General features: G+C 57.3%; 2 protein-coding genes across 14 annotated transcripts in view; both read right to left on the bottom strand.

Moving 5' to 3' along the window:
* Positions 1 to 23,328, bottom strand: part of LOC122421171 (leukocyte immunoglobulin-like receptor subfamily A member 6) — a 161,461-nt gene that overhangs the window by 16,800 nt on the left and 121,333 nt on the right. For 3 of the 13 annotated variants that reach the window (XR_006263459.1, XM_043437016.1, XM_043437015.1), the window contains exons 1-4: positions 5,155 to 5,272; positions 4,962 to 4,997; positions 4,503 to 4,787; positions 4,071 to 4,373 (exon numbers count right to left, since the gene is read on the bottom strand). The exons of 1 other annotated variant lie outside the window; for it this stretch is intronic. Coding sequence is in view for 11 of the 12 variants with exons in the window: in XM_043437016.1 (XP_043292951.1) it covers positions 4,071 to 4,373; positions 4,503 to 4,787; positions 4,962 to 4,997; positions 5,155 to 5,188 (658 nt within the window). In the remaining variant the exon portion in view is untranslated. Of the gene's footprint in view, positions 1 to 1,085; positions 2,064 to 3,040; positions 3,344 to 3,551; positions 3,864 to 4,070; positions 4,374 to 4,502; positions 4,788 to 4,961; positions 4,998 to 5,154; positions 5,273 to 23,328 lie in introns of those variants that run through there. 9 more of the 13 variants (XM_043437020.1, XM_043437018.1, XM_043437028.1 and 6 more) reach the window with 8 other exon arrangements.
* LOC122420403 (leukocyte immunoglobulin-like receptor subfamily A member 6) lies at positions 13,081 to 14,895 on the bottom strand. The gene is made up of 4 exons (XM_043435534.1): positions 14,863 to 14,895; positions 14,555 to 14,667; positions 13,693 to 13,973; positions 13,081 to 13,409 (listed from the first exon to the last, which is right to left on the bottom strand). Exons 1-4 carry the CDS (start codon positions 14,893 to 14,895, stop codon positions 13,081 to 13,083), a joined length of 756 nt encoding a protein of 251 aa, XP_043291469.1.

Below are 23,328 nucleotides of genomic sequence, written 5' to 3' on the forward strand. Positions count from 1 at the left end.
AGTATTCTCCCCTGGAGAATCTCACAGACAGAGGAGCCTGGCGGGCTACAGTCCATGGGGTCGCAGAGAGTCGGACACGCCTGAGAGAAAGAGGACAGTGCTGGGTCTTGCTGCGGCCCAGGGGCTTTTCCCACGTTGTGCTGAGCTCAGCGCAGCTTTTCTCTTCGCTGCGGTGCCTGGGCTCCTGGTTTTGATGGCGTGTCTTGTCGCAGGGCAGGGCTCTGGGCCCCCGGGCTCAGCATTTGCGGCCTGTGTGGGATCTTCTTGCAGCAGGGCTAGAACCCACGTCCCCTGCATTGGCGGCTGGATTCTTACCCACCAAGCCACCAGGGGAACCTGGTAGCAGCTGTTGTTCCTCCTGTTTCATTTCTCATTTTATTTATTTGAGTCCCATGTTGTTGCCTTTTGAATTTGATGTGATGGACTGGACTCCTACAGTTTTATTTCACTTATTCACCATTATGCTTGAAAACTGATCTGTGTTACTCTAGCAGTCTGCCTTTGTGAAATTTTTTGTATAATCTTCTGTCGCATATACATACACCAAACCATTCATTTTGGTGAAAGTGATTTCTGTAACCTTTTCTACTGGGAAGAACCCACGTGTCCACATTCTGCTTGCACACTCGTGGCTGTGCACACATCTTCCTCTAGGTTATGCAAGTGTGGGCCAGCGCTGTGTCTCTCCTTTTCACTGAGAATTGCTGTCGACTCTCCAGGTTGAGTGGGGTGATGAGTACACCTGCCCGTGATGTGCTGGGATTTGTCAGAGTCAGCCTTGTCTCCTCCATCATTTTCTCCTCCCCTCTCTCAGAGATGAACTAGGAGGTGGGCATCTCATCTCAGGGAACCTGGGGCATAAAACTGAGGTGGAGACCATCCTATGTGACGTGTAATGCAAAGGACATATCTGTGCGCGTGGGGCCATCGGTGGGGGCTGGCTGGACCAGACTCGCTCCTCTGGGAAAGCCAGCCTGCTCCTTCCTTCCCACCCTGCCTTCAGCACATTAACGCGGGCTCCTGGAGGTTGGCCACGGAGAGCGTTTGCACCAAAGCAGACACACAGTTCACACGCCTGGGCTCTTTAAGAATTTATTGCCTGATGAGTGTGTCTGTGCTGGGTCTGTGTGCTCGGGGGTGTGTCTGGTTGTGATGAGCGGGGCTGCTCCCTCACTGAGGCGTCTGGGCGTGTACAGCCCTGGCCTCTCTGGCGGCGTGCGGGCTCCAGGACGTGCCAGCCTCAGTCACTGCGGCTCACGGACTCAGTTGCTCCTTGGCACGTGGGATCCCCCAGGATCACGTATTGAACCTGTGTCTCCTGCGTTGGCTGGCAGATTCTTCACCACCAGGGAAACCCCACATCGGCGCTCTTTACAGAACGATATATCCTGAGCTCATTTACCAGCGTAGCCCTGACCGTCACTTCAAACGCCAGGGATCCCATCGCACTGACAGTGTTTCTAGAGAAACTACACGGGTGTCATCTGACGAGGAGAGGAGGGCTGAGGGGTCCAGGGGTTCAGGGAAGAGCTCTGGATCCATCTGTTCCCAATGGGGCCCCGCTTCCACCCATTTATTCAGTTACTTAAACGACGTTCTGCTTCTGAGAAGTGATGGACGTCATTGCGCACAGCAGAGACGGCGGGCATGAACAGTGAGGCTCCCGTCGTCCAGGAGAGAGGACAGAGCCTGCGGGCCTGCAGGGTGAGGAGGAGCGGGGAGTCGGGGTTTCCTCCCCTGGAGGGAGGGGGGCCCCCGTGAGCAGAGGCCGAGTCCCCAGCCACCCCGGGACACCGGGCCTCCTCCCGCCCCCGCGGCGCGTCTCTCCCCCGGGCTCTCCGCAGACAGCGCACCCAGTACGTGAGGCAGAGGCTCTTTCCAGAGCCGGAAGCTCCCGTCGGGGGCTGGGTCGCTCCGGACGGTGCTGGGGGCCTCCGGTGCTCAGCTCCGGGCCGCGTCTCGGGCTCCTCGGCGGTCGTGCCGAGCCTGGCAGAGCAGGACCCCGAGGAGCAGCAGGACCGAGGCCGCGAGGCCCATCCGGATGAGATTCTGCACCGTGTAGTCTGGGGTGAGGGCGCACAGGTCAGCGCCGGCACAGGCACCGGGAACCGGGGTGTGCGCCCAGGGCACCCGCCTCCCGGGAGAGGACGTGGCCCCGATCCCAGCCCCTGACGGGGACGCTGTCCTCCTCCTCACTCTGGGTCTGACCGCGGTGATGGGGGAGGGTGTCGGGGGCCAGAGGGTCCTGAAAGGAGGCTGTGGGTGGGCCATGTCCTCCTCGGGAGCCTCCCGGGGCCTCTCTGTCTTACTGTCTCAGACGTTCCTGCTCAGGACCCTGAGGTGATGGAGCTCAGACAGCACAGGATGGGGCCCGCCCCTGAGCGGTGGTCTGCGGGGTCCCGGGGTGGGACCCAACCGTGGCTCCCACCGACCCACCACCGCCCCCAGCAGGCGCTCGCTCAGCCTTCTACACTGCCGGCTTGACTTTGCCCGGGGGAGGGGGCGATCCCTGCAGCCTCCGGGGGCAGGATGGGGTGGGGGTGGGCCTGCTCCTCCCCAGACTGACCCCCATCCCGAAGCCTCAGGCCCCTACAGCCTGTGATTCCCGCGCCTTCTCTGCCTGACTCCCCGCCGGCCCTTGACGATCTGAGGGGCCTTGTCCACCCAGAGAATCTCAAAGCGCCCTGGGGTGGGCTGTCTCCCCTGAGCACAGAGCCCCGTGACTCCCCAGTTGTTGAATTGGGGCCCGAGGGTGGGGGCTGGGCCCATGGGTCCTGGGAATGAGCCCAGGAAGGGGTGCGCCGGGCTGACCGGGGTCCCCACCTCACTCCCCTCTGCCCTGCACGGCCCTGTAGCCTCCCCAGACTCTCCCACTGCCCCCCTGCCCCTCCGGGACCCAAGTGGGGAGGAAGGGGCGGGGCCGGGCTCCGAGGCCCCTCCCTCAGGGGGCCCCTCCCTCAGCGCCCCCTCCACGACCTCCGGGGCCTCCCAGGGCACAGGGCCCCGAGCTGCTGAGTCAGACGGACAGACGGGGCCTCACCTGAGACCAGGAGCGCCAGGGGCTCGCTGGGCCGGGACAGCAGGTGGGGGTCTGTGCTGAGTGCGCGGTAGCACCTGTAGGTGCCCCCGTGGGCCGAGCTCACAGGACTCAAGGAGAACTCGGCCCGGAACCGCCCGCCTTGGTCCTGGGCGCGCAGACGCAGGGGGCGATGGGCTGCCCCCTCCTGGGACAGAAGGAAAGTGTCCGTCCTGTTTCCCGACTGACACAGCAGGGTCACATTCTCTCCCACGGACACCGAGGGGCCCGGCCGCGCCGAGAGCGAGGGTCTGTCTCTGAGCAGTCCTGCAGAGAGGAAGGGGGTACGGGCCCGGCCCTGGTTCTGAGCGAGACTCCGCGGCCTCTCTGGACCCTCAGTGCCGTCTCTGTTTCTCCGAGTCCCCCCTCCCCCACCCCGTCTCGCTGTCCCCTCCCGGGGACCCCTCCCCCTGGTCCCAGCATCACCCCTGGGGCTCCCCGGTGGGGCCTCTGCAGAGTCTGGCCCCCGACTGACCCGCTGGCCACTCTCCTGCCACCAGGAGCTCCAGGGGGTCGCTGGGGGCCGACCACTCGGAGGAGAGGCCGTGTCCACCGTAGCATCTGTACCGGCCCCCGTGGACGGTGCCCACCGGGCCCAGGGGGAAGTCGGCCTGAGAGAGCCCCCCCTGGACCCTCCGGGCAGGGCGCTGGGGGAGGTCCCGGCCCCCCTCCTTGGACAGAGCGAATCTGGCGTAGCCGGCGTCAGAGCGACACTGCAGGGTCAGGTTCTGTCCAGTGGTGACGACAGGGCCCTGCGGGCTCAGGAGGGACGGCTTCCCAGACAGCCCTGGGGAGAGACGGGGCCGGGTCGTTGGGACCGCGTCCCCCGTGGACACCCTTCCCGGCCCGGCCCCAGGCCTCGCCGTCTGTGTCTGTGTGTCTGTCCTGTGAGCACCACGCTGTCTCCCCCCGTCACAGGGGCTGCCCTGGGAGCAGAGACCCGAGTACGTTGCCTTGTCTGCACAAATGTGGGGTCAGGACGGGACTTCCTCACCTGGGACCAGGAGCTCCAGGGGGTCGCTGGGGGCCGACCACACCTGGGGGATGTCCCTGTTAAAGCCGTAGCATCTGAATGTCCACCCGTGTCCGGGGCTCACGGGGCCCACGGGGAACAGCGCCTGGGTCTGCCTGTCAGGGCTCCACTGTCCATCCAGGGTCCGAGAGGACTCGTCTTCTCCTTCCTTGGTCAGAAGGAACCTGTTAAATCCCTGATAGGAGCCACACTGCAGGGTCACGTTCCCTCCCGAGGTCACCACAGGGCTCGGCAGGGCTGAGAGGCGCGGTTTGCTGTAGGGTCCTAGGAGAGAAGGAGGCAGCTGGATCCGTGGGGCTCCTTGCCACCCAGGGCTGGGCTGTGAGAGGGACACCCCCTGAGAGCTGACCCCGATCCCGAGGGCAGAGCCTGAGGCCCCCGAGCGTCTCTCACCTGTCACCACCAGCTCCAGGCGGTCACTGAGCTCTGACCAGCGAGTTCCCCTGAGATAGTAGCACCAATAGCGCCCTGCGTGCTGCTCGGTCATCAGTGAGATGGAGAACTTGGCCTTGTCCCCGGGCTCCAGGGGTTTCTGTCTGTCCCAGGGGACTGAGCTTCCCTCTTTATCCAGACGGAACTCCTGGGCCCCAAGGGTCCCCTGACACCAGATGGTCACGGGGCTCCCCCAGGGAACCACAGAGCCCGGCTCAGCCCAGATGGTGGGTTTGGGGGGAGTCCCTGGAAGGGAATCAGAGGCGGGCTCACCAGGGGTCCGCCCTCATGCCCGGGCTCTCAGCCCAGGCCTCCCAGACTCCCAGTCCATGAGCCCCGAGCTGCTGTCCCCCTCCCCGTGGCCTGGGGGTGACCCTTGTCCCCACGAGAGGAGGTATCTGGCCCTGGGGACAGACTCACCAGCCTGCACCTGGGTCCTCAGGCCCACACTCAGCCCTGGAAGGGAGAGCCCTGTGAGAGGTCTGCCCTCTGCTCTGAGCAGCGCCTCTCCTCCCCGGGGGCCTTCTGGGCCCTGGGGTCCCCTGAGGGAGCAGGCTGGCTGGGGGGTGGTGTCCCTCCAGTCCAGGGCTCCCCCTGCCCCTCCTCATCTCACCGAGGCAGAGCAGGGCGGGGAGGGTGGCGGCCATGGCGTCTCCTCCCTGCGGTCCAGGCCGTGAGGATGGAGGAGAACTGGGTGCCCTCCGGACAGACAGACACACAGGGTGTGTCCTCTCCGGGGCTGGGGCTTCCTGTCACGGGGTTGTCACATCAGCGTCCCCGGAGGAAGGGGAACAGCCTCTTCTTGAAAGCCTGGCGCATCTCCATGACAGTCCCAGTGTGTTCCTGAGACACCCCTTCCAGATGAGGACGGCCAGGCTCCTTCCCTCTGAGAGCCTCACCTCGGGGTCTGCTTCCTCCTCTGCCCGTCCATCAGCAGGTCCCCATGGGGTCCTCACCATGGCCGGGTCACCAGGCCCTGGAGATGCTTCTGGGAGGATGCCGGCTCCTGCTGCCCGCAGGGCTCAGATCCCCAGAGACACAGGTCAACATCTCCCTGGGCTCATTGAGTCCACGTTGCCGAGAGCCCAGAAGAGACATTCAGGGAATCACGAAGGAAACTGACTCCTCCCCTGCCCCGGAGTGTGGGTTCCCCCCATCACAGCCCCCCTTCAGGGGCATCTCTCTTTACCGCATCACCGTCCAGCCCGCCTTCCTGGGAACAAGCCCCCGGGGGCTTCCTGCCTCCTCGGGGCCCCGGGGTCCTTGGGCACAGTCTCCTCCCGCTCTTGCCATCACCTGCAAGCTTTCGAGGGTGTTGACTGGGGTCAGAGCTCTCACTCTGGTGGGAACAGATGTTCCTATAAACGTGTGCCCACTGCTCATGGAACCTTGAGCGGCGGTGCCCTTTCTCTGCACCTGAGGTTCCTCCTCTGCATGTTGTCCGAACCCCAGCCCTCAGAGGGGCTGTGGGCTCTTGCTGCCATCATCACGGTTAATTTCCAGACGAGCTGACGGCAGGAGAAGGTGGAAGTGATGGGCTGCTGGCTCAGACTGCACCCAAGGGGGCGAGTGTGGTGCCCACCCAGAGCCTCCTCTGCTCCTGATGCTGAGACGTGCCCCGGAGAGTGTTTCTGCAACACGTAACCACAGACAAATGCAGAAGAAAAGTTCCCCAAATGGAACGGGAACCACAGCGAAGCGGGGAGAGGTAGGCAGTGTGGCCCCGGCGGCCGGGATCATCTCGGGGTCAGGGAAAGGTCCACCCGTGTGGACACAGAGAGGGACCCATCCTCACAGGCAGGGAGGCTCAGGGCTCCGATGGAGGCTGGCAGCTGGAGCCCCCCTCCCGCGGTGTCTGGCGGGCACTGGGAGCCCTCCGCTCACGGCCTCAGGCCTCGGTCAGCACCGCGGAGCCCCCCACATGTGGCAGGAAACACACGTGATCCCTCCCTGTCAGCCGCGGCGTCCCCCTGCGGGCGGCTGCGGGGCCCCCACGGCCCATCCTGAGCGAAGCTCTGAGCAGGGGCAGAGTCTGCGACCATGGACTCTGGGGTGCGGGGTGGCTGCAGGGGGCCCCCAGTCAGCCTGCCTCCCAGGCCAGTCCCAGGAGACTCCGTCTATGAGAGATGGTGAGTGTGAGGGGGTGGACCTCAGCGTGACCCCCGAATGAGGACAGTGCTGTGGAGCGCAGCCTGCTGAGACGTGGGGTGTCTGAGGCAACAGGAAAAGGGGAAGCTTATTTTAAATACATTGTTGTTCAGTCGCTCAGCCGTGTCTGAATCTTTGTGACCCCCATGGACTGCAGGATGCCAGGCTTCCCTGTCCATCACTGTCTCCTGAGCTTGCTCAAACTCCTATTCATTGAGCTGGTCATGCTGTCCAACCTTTCATCCTCTTTTGCCCCCTTCTTCTTCTTCTGTCCTCGACGTCTCCCAGCATCAGGGTCTTTTCCAATGACTTGCCTCTTCAGATGAGGTGACCAAGGTATTGGAGTTTCAGCTTCAGCATCAGTCCTTCCACTGAACACCCAGGACTGATCTCCTTTAGGATGGACTGGTTTGATCATCTTGCAGTCCAAGGGACTCTCAAGAGTCTTCTCCAACACCACAGTTCAAAAGCATCAATTCTTCAGCACTCAGCTTTCTATATAGTCCAACTCTCACATCCATATGTGACTATAGGAAAAACCACAGCCTTGATTAGACGGACCTTTCTCAGCAAAGTAATGTCTCTGGTTTTTACTACACTGTTTAGGTTTGTCATAGCTTTTCTTCCAAGGAGCAAACATCTTAATTTCATGGCTGCAGTCACTGTCTACAGTGATTTTGGAGCTCAAGAAAATAAAGTCTGTCACTGCTTCCATTGTTTCTGCATCTGTTTGCCATGAATCGATGGGACTGGATGCCATGATGTTAGTTTTTTGAATGTTTAGTTTTAAACCAGCTTTTCTACTGTCCCCTTTCAGATTTATCAAGATGCTCTTTAGTTCCTCTTCGCTTTTTGCCATTAGGGTGATGTCATCTGGATATCTGAGGTTACTAATATGCTTCCCAGCGATGTAGAATCCATGTTGTGCTTCATGCAGTCCAGCATTTAGCATGATGTACTCTGCATACAAGTTAAATAAGCGAGGTGACTATATACAGCCTTGACGTACTCCTTTCCCAGTTTTGAACCAGTCCTTTGTTCCATGTCTGGTTCTAAGTGTTGCTTCTTGTCCTGCATACAGGTTTCTCAGGAGGCAGGTCAGATGGTCTGGTATTCCCACTCTTTAAGAATTTTCTAGTTTGTTATGATCCAGACAATCAAAGGCTTTCGTGTCGTCCATGAAGCAGAAATAGATGTTTTTCTGGAGTTCCTTTGCTTTTTCTATGATCGAACAGATGTTTGGCAATTTGATGTCTGGTTTCTCTGCCTTTTTCTAACTCCACCCTGTACATCTGGACGTTCTCGGTTCAGGTACAGCTGAAGCCTAGACTGAAGGATGTTGAGCGTTACCTTGCTAGTGTGTGAAATGAGACCAATTGTACAGTAGGCTGAGCACTCTTTGGTATTGCCCTGCATTGAGACTGGGATGAAAACTGACCTTTTTCAGTTATCAAGAGAATGACAAGCTCACTGGGACCAGACTACTTCCTAGAAAAAGGTGATGCCAGGAGATATTGGAGAAACCCCTTCAGGGAACTCATTAAGAACAGTTTTATACTGAGTCAAAAAATTATTTGTAAGGGACAGTTGTGAGAGGGTCATTAGATGGGGAAGTCTGTGAATCCTGGGATCCGGGCACCACTTCCGCCCGTGGGCGGAATCTCAGCCACTCATCCCGCCAGGTCAGGCTGCTTCTTCCTCAGAGAGGAGGAGGGCTGTGGGAGGACGGACCCCTCAACCTTCACCTGTATTATCATCCTCTCCTCGTCACTGAGCACACACTTCGTTAAAAAAATAAAATGTTTTCAAGTAGCTTGGTAGAGAGTGAGGGTGAAAGATGGCATTGGCAGAGGGGCAAGGGCTTAGATATTGACTGTTTTCAGGCTGAAAGGAATGCTCACTGATGTCAGGAGCAAGTGAGCTGCAACGATGAGGAACGCACGCCCAGCAAATGAGCTTTGGAAGATGACACCGGCGCACACAAACACGGCCACAGACGCGTGGACGTGTAGGAACACAGGTGTGCACACACGCACACCTGTACATGCGTGCTCAGAGCGCAGGTGGGGTGTGATTAGGGCCTTGTTTTCTTCAGTGGAGGAGGAGAATGCACACGTGCTGAGAAACACATGTGTCAGTACATATATTAAACAGGGGAGTGACTGGCTTAAATTAGACATGGAATAACTAACAACATGTTTGGTCTACTTAAATGAAAGAAAACTTTTCAGCTTTCTTGAGGGATAACTGACAGAGACTTGTATGTTTCAGATGTTGAGCTTGATGTTCTGATGCAAGCTTACCCTGTGAAACAGCACGGTCATGCTGATTAGCATGTGCATCAGCTCCCGCAGTTCACCTTGGTCTGCGGGTCTGGTGAGGACACGTCCGGGCTGCCCTCTGAGCAGGACTGAGCCTACACTGGAGCATGGTCAGCTGTAGTCACGTCGCTGCCCATCAGGTCTCCAGGATTACTCGTCGGCGTCCCTGAGATGTTCCCCGTGACCAGCACCTCCCCGTTTCCACCCCCCACCTTCCCAGCCTCTGACAACTACCAGTCTCTGTCTCTGAGTCTGACGATTAGATTCCACAGGTCAGTGAGCTCCTGCTGTGTTTGTCTGTCTGTCTTGCTTTACTCAGCATACGGTCCTCCAGGTTCATCCATGTTGTCTGAAAAGGAAGGATTTCTGACTTTTTAAAGGCTGAAGATACTCCATCGTGTGTGTGTGTATCTCATCTTTCTTTTATTCCTTTATCTACTGACAGACCCTGAGATTGATCCCGTATCTTGGCCGTTGCGAACAATGCTTCAGTGAACACAGGAGTGCAGATACGTCTGTGAGGTCCTGGCCGCATCTTCTTTGGATACAGACCCGGAGTGGAATTGCTGGATCGTATGGTAGGGAGTTCTAGATTTAGAATTTGAGGAGACTCCATACTGCTTTCCACAGTGGCTGCACCGACTGTGTCCCCAACGACCACGTGCAAGGTTCTCTCTTCTCCGCGTTTGGCAGCACGTGTTGTCTTTGTTATTTTCCTAGCAGTCAAGTGTCTCTAACACGCGCAGTGACATCTCACTGGCTCTGCTGTGTGCCCCCCTGAGGACTGGTGGGTGTTGAGACCTTCCCATGTCCTGTTTGGTCGTCTGGGCATCGTCTTTTGAGACACACCTGTTCAGGTCCTTTGCCCGTTTAAAAACCGGGTGGTTGTTACTTTGCGTTGAGTTGTGTGAGCTCCTTGTGTATTGGAGAAGTAGCCCCTTATCAGATGTGTGGTTTGCACACATCTTCTCCGTTGCGTCCATTGCCTTTCCTGTGACCATCTCCTGTGTTGTGTAGAAGGTTTTTATTTACCTACCCCCCGGGTCTGTCTCTGTCTTTGCTGCCCATGCTTTTGGTGTCATATCCACAGAAAGCTTGTCCACACCCATGTCACGAAGCTCCCCCTGTGTTTTCTTCTGGTTCTTTCATGGTTTGAGGCCCTGTGTTTAAGTCTTTGCTGCGTTTTGAGATGATTTCACATGTAGTGTGAGCTGAGGGTCCAGCTTCCCCCTCCTGCCTGCTGTCATCTAGCTCTTCCAGCAACGTTTATTGAAGGGATTTTCCCATTGTGTGTTCTGCACATCTTAGTTGAAGATCAGTTCACTGAACCTCTTTCAGACAATTGTTTTCAATAATTAGGGAGCTCCTAGATCTGTATCTCTGGACGACTGTCTCTTGCCCTGGGTGGAGTCACAGTGCCCTGGTTCTCCAGCCCCACAACTACTTTGTAGAATCATCACTGCTTTTTTGTTAAACAGAGGCGGGACCTGCTGGGGAAGGGAAATGCGATGTATCCACATTCAACATACCAACCCATGGTACTCCTTCTGAAACCACATGGTTCAAAGTCCCAGTCCAGGGCTTTCTGCTGAATTCATCACCTTGAAGTCTGTGGCAGAGATGTGGGAATTAGCAGTTTAGTTGGGAGGTTCATTTAATCAGTGAAGTGTGAGGACTCTCTAACTGAGGAGTCTTTAACAGCCTCTGCTGGACCGGCTGGGCACACCGTCTCTCCTGGACTCAGGTGGCTTTTTCTGAGGGCAGACGCTGGTTTGGGGGAAGGATGCACCCTTTCTCTGGGAAGTCCTGGGGGGTGTCTCCTGAACAGGGTCTTACCGCGAGCAGACTCTGCCGTGTCTCTCGTGTGCCCTCTCGTGGCCACAGGCAGGATGGCTCCAAGCTGGAAGAAAAGCGCCTTTGCAGGTACAAGCGGTTGTGTTAGTGGTAAAGAAGCCGCCTGCCAATGCAGGAAACCCGAGGGCCGCGCGTTCAGTCCCTGGGTGGGGAAGGTGCCCTGGATGAGGGCGTGACATCCCATTCCAGTATTCTTGCCTGGAGAATCTCATGGACAGAGGAGCCTGGCGGGCTCCAGACCATGGGGTCGCAAACAGTCAGACAGGACTGAAGCACACACATGCCCCAAGGGTGTCAGAGGGTTCTTTTTTCTCCACACCCTCTCCAGCATTTATTGCCTATAGATTTTGTTGATATCCATTCCAACTGGTGTGTGGTGGTAACTCATTGCAGGTTTGATCTGCATTTTTCTAAAAATTGATGGTGTTGAGCATCTTCTCATGTGCCCACTGGCCATCTATATGTCTTTGGGAAAATGTCTCTTCAGTTCTTCTGCCCATTTTTGATGGGTTGTTTGTTTCTTTGATTTTGAGTCATATGAGCGGTTCAAATATTTTGGTCATATCATTTGCAAATGTTTCTACCATTCCATGTGCTGTCTTTTCAAGTTGATGATTTCCGTTGCTGTGCTAAAGGTTATAGGTTTGATGAGGCCCCATTTGTTAATTTTTGCTTTTATTTATTTTGCCTTGGGAGACTGACCTATGAACATATTGATACGATGTATATCAAAGAGTGCTTGGCCCATGTTCTCTTCCGGCAGTTTTATGATGTTATGTCTAACATTTAGGTCTTCAAACCATTCTGAGTTTAATTTTTATATAGTGTGGGAGCATGTTCTGCTTTCATTGACTTACATGTAACTGTGCAGTGAATCTCCCCACCTCTTTGAGGTCACCTTCACTCTGCCCTGCACACCGTGGGGCTGATTCCCTTGGCGACATTGACGCGCAGGCTCCCGGGAATCAGCACCACGGACAGAGGCGGAGAAGCCACCTTCACTCCGCCCTGCACACCGTGGGGCTGAGTCCCTCGGCGCCCTTAACTCTCAGGCTCCCGGGATCAGCACCACGGACAGAGGCCACCTTCACTCCACCCTGCACACCATGGGGCTGAGTCCCTTGTGCCCTTAACTCTCAGGCTCCCGGGGATCAGCACCACGGACAGAGGCCACCTTCACTCTGCCCTGCACACCGCGGGGCTGGTTCCCTTGGCGCCCTTAACTCTCAGGATCCCGGGGATCAGCACCACGGACAGAGGCGCGGAGGCCACCTTCACCCTGCCCTGCACACCGCGGGGCTGGTTCCCTTGGCGCCCTTAACTCTCAGGATCCCGGGGATCAGCACCACGGACAGAGGCCACCTTCACTCTGCCCTGCGCACCGTGGGGCTGAGTCCCTTGGTGCCCTTGACTCTCAGGATCCCGGGGATCAGCACCACGGACAGAGGCCACCTTCACTCCACCCTGCACACCATGGGGCTGAGTCCCTTGGTGCCCTTGACTCTCAGGCTCCCGGGAATCAGCACCACGGACAGAGGCCACCTTCACTCTGCCCTGCGCACGGTGGGGCTGAGTCCCTTGGTGCCCTTGACGCTCAGGCTCCCGGGGATCAGCACCACGGACAGAGGCGGAGAGGCCGCCTCCTCTCCCTCTCCTCAGCTGGTGGCTTCCCCTTAACATATAGTTCTTCTCACTCTGAGCAGCCAGTATACTGGGACCAGTGAGCTCAGTTATACTTGGGACCTGAAGCCCCCTCCCTTCATCCCCACCCCACCCTAGACCCTATGGGAAGCAACCTGTAAAGGTTTAGTGGGGAAGGGGGAACAGGAGGTCGCCCAGGGCCCGGGAGACCTCGTCTCCTCTAGGCTAGGAGGACTCGGTTACTCAGCAGACCTGGAGCTCGAGCATGTGGGTGGGGTCTCCAGGCCCCAGCTGCTCCCTGGAACAAGGACAGGAGGAGGATGTGGGGTGTGTCTGGGTCTTCATGCTGCTTTTAGCACCATGTCGTCCCTCAAAGCCCAGAGCGTTCCACTCTTCAGTCCCCTCTCTGCACACCTAGCACTGCCTGGATCCTGGGGAGGGGGTACGTGGAGTAGAGATGTATTATCCATCTCTCCGTGAGGTGGGGTCACCTGTGGCTGACGTCCCCGTGTCTCCCTTCTTCCCATGCAGCCCAGAGCTGCCCGGGGACAGGACTGAGCTGTGGGTCTGACTCCTCAGTGGGTATGGGCAGGGCGCTCCTCATCCGAGACCAGGAGCTCCAGGGGGTCGCTGGGGAGCGACAGCAGGTGGGGGGCGGTGCTCTGTGAGCTGTAGCATCTGTAGGTCCCACCGTGGGCCGAGGTCACAGCTCTCAGGGTGAAGTTGGCCTGGACGGGCGGAGCCATGTCCTGCAGACGCAGGTGCTGGGGAGCAGCAAGCGACCCCTCCTTGGACAGATGGAAGGTGTCTGAGCGGACCTCAGAGCGACACTGCAGGGTCACGTTCTCTCCCCGGGGCACTGAGGCCCCCGGGCGGGCGGAGAGGGAGGGTTTCCTGTGCATTCCTGGGGGAGGACGGGGGTGATGAGCAGAGAGCCCCTCCCCACACCCCGGACCCTGAGCTGAGGGGCCTCCCTGTGAGCCCTCCCAGCTCCTCTCAGCCCGTCTGTGTGGGTCTCCTTAGTCTTCGTGCCTCTCACTCCTGTTTTCACGTTGCTCCCCTAGACCCCTGCCCCACCTGGCCTCTGCTCCAGGACCCTCTCCCTGGACCCGTCACCACCAGGGCCGACCCTGGTCCAGCGCCCTGAGCAGACAGTCGGGACCTGGTCTGGGACAAGGGCTCCTCACCCGCGATCTGCATGTCCAGGGGGGCGCTGGGGGCCGACCATGCGTGGGCGAGGTTGTGCCCGCTGTAGCATCTGTACTGGCCCCCGTGGGCGTGGGTCACGCGGCCCAGGGGGAAGTCGGGGCTCTGCTGCCCTTCTAGGCGGCGGGGCGGGCTGAGCCGCTCGTCCTTGGTCAGAGTGAAGCTGCCAAAGCCAGCCTCTGAGCCACACCGGAGGGTCAGGTTGTCTCTGGCAAGCATGAGCGAGGGGGGCTGGCAGAGGGGAAGGGTTTTCCTGTACACTCTGGGGGTGAGGGGCTGTGTTACAGGGGGACCTCCACCCCAGTGACCTCAGGTGTGGGCTAGGAGGGCAGTGGTCCCCTGAGCCCACACTCTGCTCCTCTGCCCGTGAGGACGCTCCCAGGGTGGGAGCACTCTTACCTGTCACCACCAGGGGCAGGAGGTCACTCCGCTCTGACCAGCGGTTCCTGCTGCCATATGCACACTGATACTGCCCGGCATCACCTGACCTCGTGTATTCAAAGTGGAACCCGGCCTTGTTCCTGGAGCCCTGAGGGGCCTGAGCCTCCCAGGATTCAGAGCTGCTCTCTTTATACAGACAGACGGTAGACATCTGCCAGCAGAGACCCCTGACACCAGATGGTCACTGGGCTCCCTGGGCGACCAAGGTGCCTGGGTCAGCCCGGATGGAGGGTTTGGGGAGAACCTGTGGAAATGAATCAGACCTGAGGAGTCAGGGCGCCTTCTCCCCCAGGTTCCCCAGCTGTCACCCGCCCCTCCCAGACGGGCCACCAGCGGCCCCGGCCCGCTGTGCTCCCCAGTGACCAGGGGTGGTGCGTGGAAGCAGGAGGTCTGGGGGCTCACCTGGCTGTCCCTGGTTCCACGGGCCCCAGCACAGCCCTGGAAGAGAGTTTCCTGTGAGCGCCCAGCTCCACCACACGTCCTGGACGCTCCAGGTCTGCTCTGCGTCCTGAGGGCTGGGGTCAGATCCGGGCTGAGGACATTCCCCTCTCCCCCAAGAAAGTCTGTCCCCACAGAGCCTCCTGCGTCCTGGGGCCTCTGTCTCTGTACTTTGGACAGAATACCGTTTGAAAACAGTGAATGGTATTTTTGTTTATCCACTCATCAGTGATAGACATTCAGATCGTTGTCCTTTTTTGTCTCTTGGCTACCTCATGAACACACTCGCATACATGTTTGAGCATGTTGGCGGCTTTTCGTCTTCTGACTGTGGTAGGAGCGCATCTGCTCTCTGTGCCGCCTGGCGCACTGCGCGGTGTGGTCAGCCACAGGCGCAACGTGCTGCAGCGGGTCTCCAGAGCCTCTTCATCTTGCAAACTGAAACTGCACCGTGAAGTGGGCCTTCTAGGTCCAGTGCTAATTTGGGTTTGCTCCTCGAGGAAGTGCCGACTTGCTTTGCACAGTGGTGGAGCCATTTCCCATCCTCACGTGCAATGTCATGGCTTCAGGCTTCTCCACAGCCTCATCACCAGCTGGTAATTTCGCAAATCATGGTCTATCTCATTGGGTTCAAACAGTATCTCCTTGTGGTTTAACTTTCATTTCCCTAATGACAGATGTTCTAAAAATCCTTTCATGTGCTAGCCATCCACTTGTGTATCTTCTGTGTAGAAGTATCTAAGCCTTTGACCGTTTTAAAAATATCAGGTCATTTCTTGTTATTGAGTTAAAGATATTGTTCATGTACCAGGATACTATACTCTGATTAGACGATGTGCTAATATTTTTTTTTCAAATGTTGTTGGCTGTCTTTTATACTCTGGAGAGTGTTTTTGAGGTACCACCAAGTTAAATTTTGGTGAAATTCATCTTTTTTTTTTTTTCTTTCCTTCTGGTCCTTTTCCTGTCATAGCAAACAATCTATTGTCAAGTCAACATGATGAAGACTTACTTGGTGTTTTCTCTTAGAGGATTTTCGCTGTCACATGGATCCATTCTGAGCTGATCTTTTTATGTGGCGCGTGTCACAGCGAGCTTCGTTCTTCTGCGGGTGGATATCCAGATTTCCCAGCTCCATTTGTCTCAGAGAATGTCCTTTCCCCCTTTAGAGAGCCTGGGGTTGAGATGGACATCCGATCATGCAGGTGGGCGTGAGGGTCCTGCCAGCTCCTCAGGGCAGAACTGTGTAGGTCTGAGCTGGGAGCCCTGTGGCGGAGCAAGCAGGTTCCTGGAGTCAGACACATCATTGGTTTAGACCTTTGCCCTAATCCCGTGTTTTAGGTAAATTCCTGCATGAGCTTGAGAGCACCCTCACGAAAGAGGAGACGACCCCCACCTAATAGTTTCGTGATGGAGCGCGTGATGTGCGTGCGTGTGGAGCGTGTGTGGAGCGCGTGTGTGTGGAGCGTGTGCTGTGCGTGCGCGTGGAGCAGGTGTGGAGTGCATGCGTGGAGCGTGTGTGGAGCACATGTGGAGCGCGTGGTGTGCGTGCGTGTGGAGCGCGTGGTGTGCGTGCGTGTGGAGCGCGTGCGTGTGGAGCGCGTGATGTGCGTGCGTGTGGAGCGCGTGGTGTGCGTGCGTGCGGAGCGCGTGTGGAGCGCGTGGTGTGCGGGCGGCACCCATGTGGGCGGGGCCCCAGGAGGCACCCCGGAAGTGCTGGCGGCACGGCGGTGTGCACCCACTGCTCCCGGCAGAGCCGCTTGTGGATGGGGGCCGGTGCGATCAGACAGGCTTCCGCCTGGCCTTAATGCGTTCCGGTTACCCTTTGACATGTGAACTTCAGGCCCTGCATTCTCGATTTTCACTATTCCCCTAGAGTATGTAGCTGATTCTGCCTCTGCAGTTGCGCTTTTGTATTTGATCGGCTCATTCTAGTCCGTCGCTCCGAGGACCTGTGAGCAGGAATTCAGAGGAGAGAGATGCCCTTCCTCCATGAGCGTTCTCCTCCACCCACTCCCCTCACTGGGGACCAGATAGAGCCCCGGCTTCCTGATAGGGTTCAGTCTGGAACCAAACATTCTGTGACCCCATCCTACTGCCTAATAGGGTTGAACCCCTCACGTCCACAGTGGCGGCCTCCAGCCAGATTGAGATGCTTGATTTTTATGTTCAGAAACTCACATGGACCCCATTTAAATTCTGCATCGCAATTGTCCAGTGCTAGAGTGTGTCTGAGGCCCCACTCCCCCCGGGCAGGGGCTCATCGTCTGGCTGGACTCAGTGATGCCGATCGGGCAGCTGAGGTCATGGTATGTGGAAACACGTTGAGAGTGTGTGGAGGGGTTGCCGTGACTGATGGACGGCCACTTTGCTGTGAATCGGCCCCTACGCAAGGCTTGGCTTCCCCAGCCTGCTTCAGCCCCGCCTCACTCAGGTGAGAGGCTAGGGAGGGTGATGGAGCAACGGACGGCTCACCAGTCAGGAGCTGCAGACAGGAGTCAGTACCCGAGGGTCAGGAGGGACAGGCCCACGTTCCAGCAGCCTGACCTTCCCTCTGAGAGCGACCCGCCCCCTCCCCGGTGTGTGAGGACCAGGGGCTCACGTGGGAGCTTTCCTTCCTCTAGGGGTCAGTTCGGTTCAGTCGCTCACACGTGTCCCGACTCTGCGACCCCATGAACTGCAGCACGCCAGGCTTCCCTGTCCATCACCAACTCCCAGAGCTTACCCAACTCATGTCCATTGAGTTGGTGATGTCATCCAACCATCTCATCTCTGTCGTCCCCTTCTCCTCCTGCCCTCAATCTTCCCCAGCATCAGGGTCTTTTCAGATGAGTCAGCTCTTTGCATCAGGTGGCCAAAGTATTGGAGTTTCAGCTTCAGCATCAGTCCTTCCAATGAATATTCAGGACTGATGTCCTTTAGAGTGGAGTGGTTGGATCTTCTTGCAGTGCCAGGGACTCTCAAGAGTCTTCAACACCACAATTTAAAAGCATCAATTCTTCGGTGCTCAGGTTTCTTTATAGTACAACTCATCCATACATGACTACTGGGAAAACCATAGTTTTGACTAGACGGACCTTTGTTGACAAAGTAATGTCTCTGCTTTTTAATATGCTGTCTAGGTTGGTCATAACTTTTCTTCCAAGGAGCAAGCGTCTTTTGATTTCTTGGTTGCAGTCACCATCTGCAGTGATTTTGGAGCCCCCGGAAATAAAGTCTGTCAGTGTTTCCACTGTTTCCCCATCTATTTGCCATGAAGTGATGGGACCGGATGCCATGATCTTAGTTTTCTGAATGTTGAGTTTGAAGCCAACTTTTTCACTCTCCTCTTTCACTTTCATCAAGAGGCTCCTTAGTTCTTCTTCACTTTCTGCCATAAGGGTGGTGTCATCTGCATATCTGAGGCTATTGATATTTCTCCTGGCAATCTTGATTCCAGCTTGTGCTTCATCCAGCCCATCTTCCTCTTGTCCTGAGATTCCACAAAGTTCTTCCTCCCTAAGTGACACGTGCGTCTCCTTGTGAATGGGATGCAGTGGAATACATCACACACATACACAGTGTTTCTTCACTTTTTCGTTATCATGCTTGAAAATTGGTCTGTATTACTGTAGTGGTTGAACTTGGTGACTGTGTGTGTCACCTAAAATTGCACCGCCGGGCGGGTTGGTGCTCAGCGGTGGGCGTGCTGGGGAGCGGAGGACGCTAAGCGCGAGGCGAGGCGCGCGGGTCCGGGCGCGCGGGGCGGTGCGGAACGATGCGCGCGAGGCGGTGCCGGGCGCGCGGGGCGGGGCGCGCGGCTGCCGGGAGGGGCTGAGCCCCGCCGAGCCGCTCTATCTCTCCTTGCCCCGCGCTGCCTGAGCTATCAATCCCCAAGGGCGAGCACAGGCGCATGGTCACGCGGCACGGCGGGCCCCCCAGACCCAACGGCTGGGCGCCTCGGAAGACACCCCGACCCGAGCCTCCTCTCGGCTTTCCAGAAGAGGAACCCGAGGGGCAGGTGTAGGGCCGGATGGGCGGCCAGCGCCCTGGGGCCGGCTGGGGTCGTGCACCGGGACGTCCTTCTGTAGGCGGCGCTCCAGGCTCGGGAACCCGGCGCCCCCTCCAGTCCAAAGCCTCTCTTTCCTCCCCGTCCTCCACGTCCTCAGGAGAGGATGAGCCGACTTAGACGCCCTGGGCCCGGGCCTGGAGACTCACCCGGTGCCTCAGAGGCCGCCTGGATCCTGATAGGCAAGCTCAGACTGAAGCATCCCATCCCGAAGAAGCGGGCTGCAAGCCCCGGAGCAGAAGGCGGCCTGGAGGATCACGAGCCCGGCCAGGGTGCCGAAGACGTCTGAAGGGACCTGGGGGCGCCGGGCGGCCAGCTGCCCCATCCCTGCGGGCAAGGGAGACCATGTCCACGGCCGCACACCCGGGCAGGTGGGCCACCCGATCTCGGGAGAAGCTGGGAGCCGGCGGGGAGAAGAGCAGCTCTGCCTGGGGCCCTGGCCCGCCTCCCTGCCCGGCGCAGCAGGGCCTCTCCGAGTCCGTCCAGACCAGCCGGGACTGGGGGCCCCCCCCGCGGCCTCACGGAGCGGTCTTCATCACTTCATCACGGTCCCCGTGAGGGAGTCTCCCGCCGCCCTGGGCTTCTTCAACCTAAGCTGATCCTGACACCGCCTGGGCGCTGGGCTTCCCCACCCGTCTCTGGCCCCTGGCTCTGCTCTGATACGGGGGCTGGCATCCCAACTCTCCAGGGGCCGGTGGCCTCCTTCACGGGCAGGCTTGCGGGGGATCCCGCCCGGACCTGGCCCTGCCTGTGACTTCAGCAGGGGGCCACCGTGACGCCCTGCTGCCCGGCCCCACCCTGGGTCCTGCCCCTGGGCCTTCACGCTGCTGCGCCTCAGCCTCAGGCAGTCTGGGTGGCCTGGGGCTCAGCGAAATGGTCCCCAGGAGCGTCCTGTGATTCTCAAGCCCCACCGTGTTTGCTGTTTGACCTGCCCCCAGGGTAGTGATGCCCGCAGTGGTCAGCTTGCCTCCCAGTCTCCCCTGGGCAGGGGTGTTAGAGCAGGGGGCTTCTCCCGGTCGGCTTGACTGCCCAGAGGCCGGAGGAGAAGCGGGGAGGCTGGGGGGAGGCAAGGCCTGGGGGCCGCTCCAGAGAGGACTCTGCTCTGCGTGGAAGAGGACAGGGGAGCCAGAAGGCGCCATGCGGGTGAGAACTCCCCGCAGAGCATCACCTTAGCCGCAGGGTGGCGCTGTTCCCCATCGTGGCCCGGCCCCGCCTCCGACAGCGGAGGTCTGAGGCCTTCACGCAGAGGACAGGTGGCAGTCAGGCTCAGGCACCCTGGCGAGTGAGCGTGGGGGCTGTCTCGCCCTGATTCGGGTCAGCAGCTGCAGTCCCCAGGTGATGACCCCGAGTGCACCCCGGGGGGGTCGTCCCGGAGCTGTTCCACCTGAACCTCCCGAGTCTGGGGGACAGGAGGGGCGGGTGTCCGTCCACTGCCGTCCTTTCTACCCGCCTCTGCAAGGACTGCCTTAGTCCTGATGGTGGCCTCGCAAACTGCCCCAGATGCCCCGGGCGGTGGGCGGTTGCCGGAAGGAGGTCTCCCCTCCGGACCTCCGCCCGGGGCGCAGTGCTTCTGCAGTCCCCATGTCCTCCCCTGACAGTCCCCTCACCTCTGGGCTCCAGGTGCCCTCTCCCGGCTGAGAGGCTGTATCCGTGTACCGCCTGGGAAGTGGGACAGGTCTGAGTGGTCCAGCTGGCGGAGGGCCCTCAGAAAGGCCAGTGCTGCCAGCCCGACCGCCTCCCATAGATGGCTGAGTCCCCGGCTGTGCTGGCCATTCAGACCAGCCGCAGAATCCCTGCTGCTGACTTGGGGCAGAGAGGAGCTTCGGTCGTGGGGTCACTGGTCTTCGATGCTGAGAAGTGGGCGTGCAGGGACACGGTGGGCTCTGGTTTCTGGGGGTGGGCCCGCCGGAACTCCGGTCCCCTCCGTCTCCATGCCTCCACACCAAACAGGAAGAGATGGTGTGTGTAGCCAAGGCTATTTCAGCAGGGTGCCTTTGGGGACGGATGAACCCCCAGGACCTGGTTGAGAGGTGTCCAACTGCAGCTTGCGGCTCTTGTAGGTGGTGGCCATGCTGGCTGCAGCAGGAATGCCCCCCCCCAGCAGACCCGAGGGCCGGAAGGTGGGCAGTGAAGGGGAGAACGTGCCCTCCACGGTCCCAGCAGGAGATGGAGAGAGGCCAGCACACCGCGCCCCCTCCTGTCCCCCGATGGCCCTGCGTGTGACCACAGGGGCTCCCCTGGGCTGCCTCGCCCCCGTGGGGGCCCTGAGCTCCAAGTCCTGCCGCCGTGGAGGCCGTGGGGTCCAGCCACAGCAGTCCCCTCCCGGCCCTCAGGGCGCCCCTCCTTCGGGCTCAGGATGGCCCTGCCGCCAGGGCTCCAGACCCAGTACGAGAGCCCCGGAGTCTGAATCTCGCACACCTCACTCCAGCCACTCTGCTCTCTTGCAGCGTTGCATGTTTTTCTTGGTGCTTGTGACGCCAGTGGTTTGTGTGTAAAAGTGTGTGCGCGTGCGTGCACGTGTGCGGGTGTGACCACCTTTGTGGAAGAGTTGAACGGATGCGCAGAGCTGGCCATCATGTTCCTGATAAAGGGAAGCAGTGCTTTCTTCTTTGCTGCTGTGAGTGGCGGGGCGCTGCTCACACGTCTGACCGGCGTCCTTGGGCTGCAGCGCTTCCTTTGTGAGCCACATCACAGCGTATGGAGCCGGAATTTCAATCCTGTTCTGCTTTTCGGTTTGCCTTTGTAATGGATGGGAAGAAGCGGCCAGTCTGTCTTTTCCTTTAGAAGATTTATCCCAGATGGTCAAGGGGAAAGAACCTGCCTGTCAATGCAGGAGCCATAGGAGACGCGGGTTCAGTCCCTGGGTCAGGAAGATCCCCGGAGGAGGGCATGGCAACCCACCCCAGTATTCTTGCCTGGGAGCTCCCGTGGACAGAGGAGCCTGAGGGCGCCAGTTCATGGGGTCTCAAGAGTTGGACATCAGTGAGCACACAGGCTCATACATACACATATACATATATGTATGTGTGTGTATATATATGTGTGTGTATATATATGTGTGTGTATATCTGTGTGTATACATAGGTGTGTGTGTATATATATACGTGTATGTGTGTGTATGTATGTGTGTGTGTGTATATGGGTGTGTGTATGTGTGTATATATAAATGTATGTATGTGTGTATACACGTGTGTATGTGTGTGTATGTGTGTGTGTATATATGTGTGTGTATATGTGTGTGTGTATATATGGGTGTGTGTATGTGTATATATAAATGTATGTATGTGTGTATACACGTGTGTATGTGTGTGTATCTGTGTGTGTATATGTGTGTGTGTGTGTATATAGGTGTGTGTATATATGTGTGTGTATGTGTGTATATATATGTGTGTGTGTATATGTGTGTGTGTATATATGGGGGTGTGTGTGTGTATATATAAATGTATATGTGTATCTGTGTGTATATGTGTGTGTGTATGCGTGTGTGTGTGTATATGTGTGTGTATATATATGTGTTTATCTGTGTGTATATATATGTGTGTGTTTGTGTGTGTATATATATGTATGTGTGTATACACGTGTGTATGTGTGTGTATATATATGTGTGTGTATCTGTGTGTGTGTATATGTGTGTGTGTGTGTATAGGTGTGTGTATATATGTGTGTGTATGTGTGTATATATATGTGTGTGTGTATATGTGTGTGTGTATATATGGGTGTGTGTGTGTGTATATATAAATGTATATGTGTATCTGTGTGTATATATGTGTGTGTGTGTGTGTATGTGTGTGTATATATATGTGTTTATCTGTGTGTATATATATGTGTGTGTTTGTGTGTGTATGTGTGTGTGTATATATATATGTATGTGTGTATGTATTTGTATATATGTGTGTGTGTATGTGTGTGTATATATGTATATGTGTGTATGTGTGTGTATGTGTGTGTGTATATATATGTGTGTATCTGTGTGTATATATATGTGTGTGTTTGTGTGTGTATGTGTGTGTATATATATGTATGTATGTGTGTTTGTGTTTGTATATATGTGTGTGTGTATATGTATGTATGTGTGTTTGTGTTTGTATATATGTGTGTATGTGTATATATGCGTATGTGTGTATATGTATGTGTATGCATGTGTGTGTGTTTGTGTATGTGTGTGTATGTATCTCTGTGTGTATGTATGTATGTATGTGTGTGTATCTGTGTGTGTATGTGTATATATATGTGTGTGTGTATATATATGTGTGTATATGTATGTGTGTGTATGTGTGTGCATATATCTGTGTGTGTATGTGTACATACATATATATATGGCACCAAAGAGTGTCCTTGTTTCCCTTTGCACTTAAATTCTGATCTGAGTAAGAGGGTGCAGGGCCTCGAGGTTTCATTAGGGGAACCTCCGGGCAGGACCAGAGCTTTGGACCACTGCCAAGCGCTGGCTTGGCTTGTGTTTACACTGAAAAAATCCAAGCCAAATCGTTCGTCTATGCCACTTCTAGTTCCTTTCACGTGCGGCCGTCTGCCTGCTCCATTAGGAGAGAGAGAGAACAAAGGTGGACAGGCTCTGCCCTGGGAAGCCTAAGGTCCTAGCGGACACAGCACAGCAGCCCGGTGGGTCAAGGAAGGGCCCCCCAGGCCCCGGGAAACCCGCAGTGGTTTGGGGGAAGGTGTGGGAGGAAGG

The sequence above is a fragment of the Cervus canadensis genome, chromosome 18 (genome assembly GCF_019320065.1).
Source record: "Cervus canadensis isolate Bull #8, Minnesota chromosome 18, ASM1932006v1, whole genome shotgun sequence".
Classification (NCBI taxonomy): Eukaryota; Metazoa; Chordata; class Mammalia; order Artiodactyla; family Cervidae; genus Cervus; species Cervus canadensis.

Excerpts from the sequence above, each read along its gene's own strand:
- LOC122420403 (XM_043435534.1), bottom strand. The coding sequence starts at position 14,895 with ATGCTCAAACATGTATGCGAGTGTGTTCATGAG. Across the intron at positions 14,668-14,862 it reads TATGCGAGTGTGTTCATGAG|CCCTCAGGACGCAGAGCAGA; the intron begins GTAGCCAAGAGA and ends ATCTGACCCCAG. Across the intron at positions 13,410-13,692 it reads CCTGGACATGCAGATCGCGG|GAATGCACAGGAAACCCTCC; the intron begins GTGAGGAGCCCT and ends GTCCTCCCCCAG.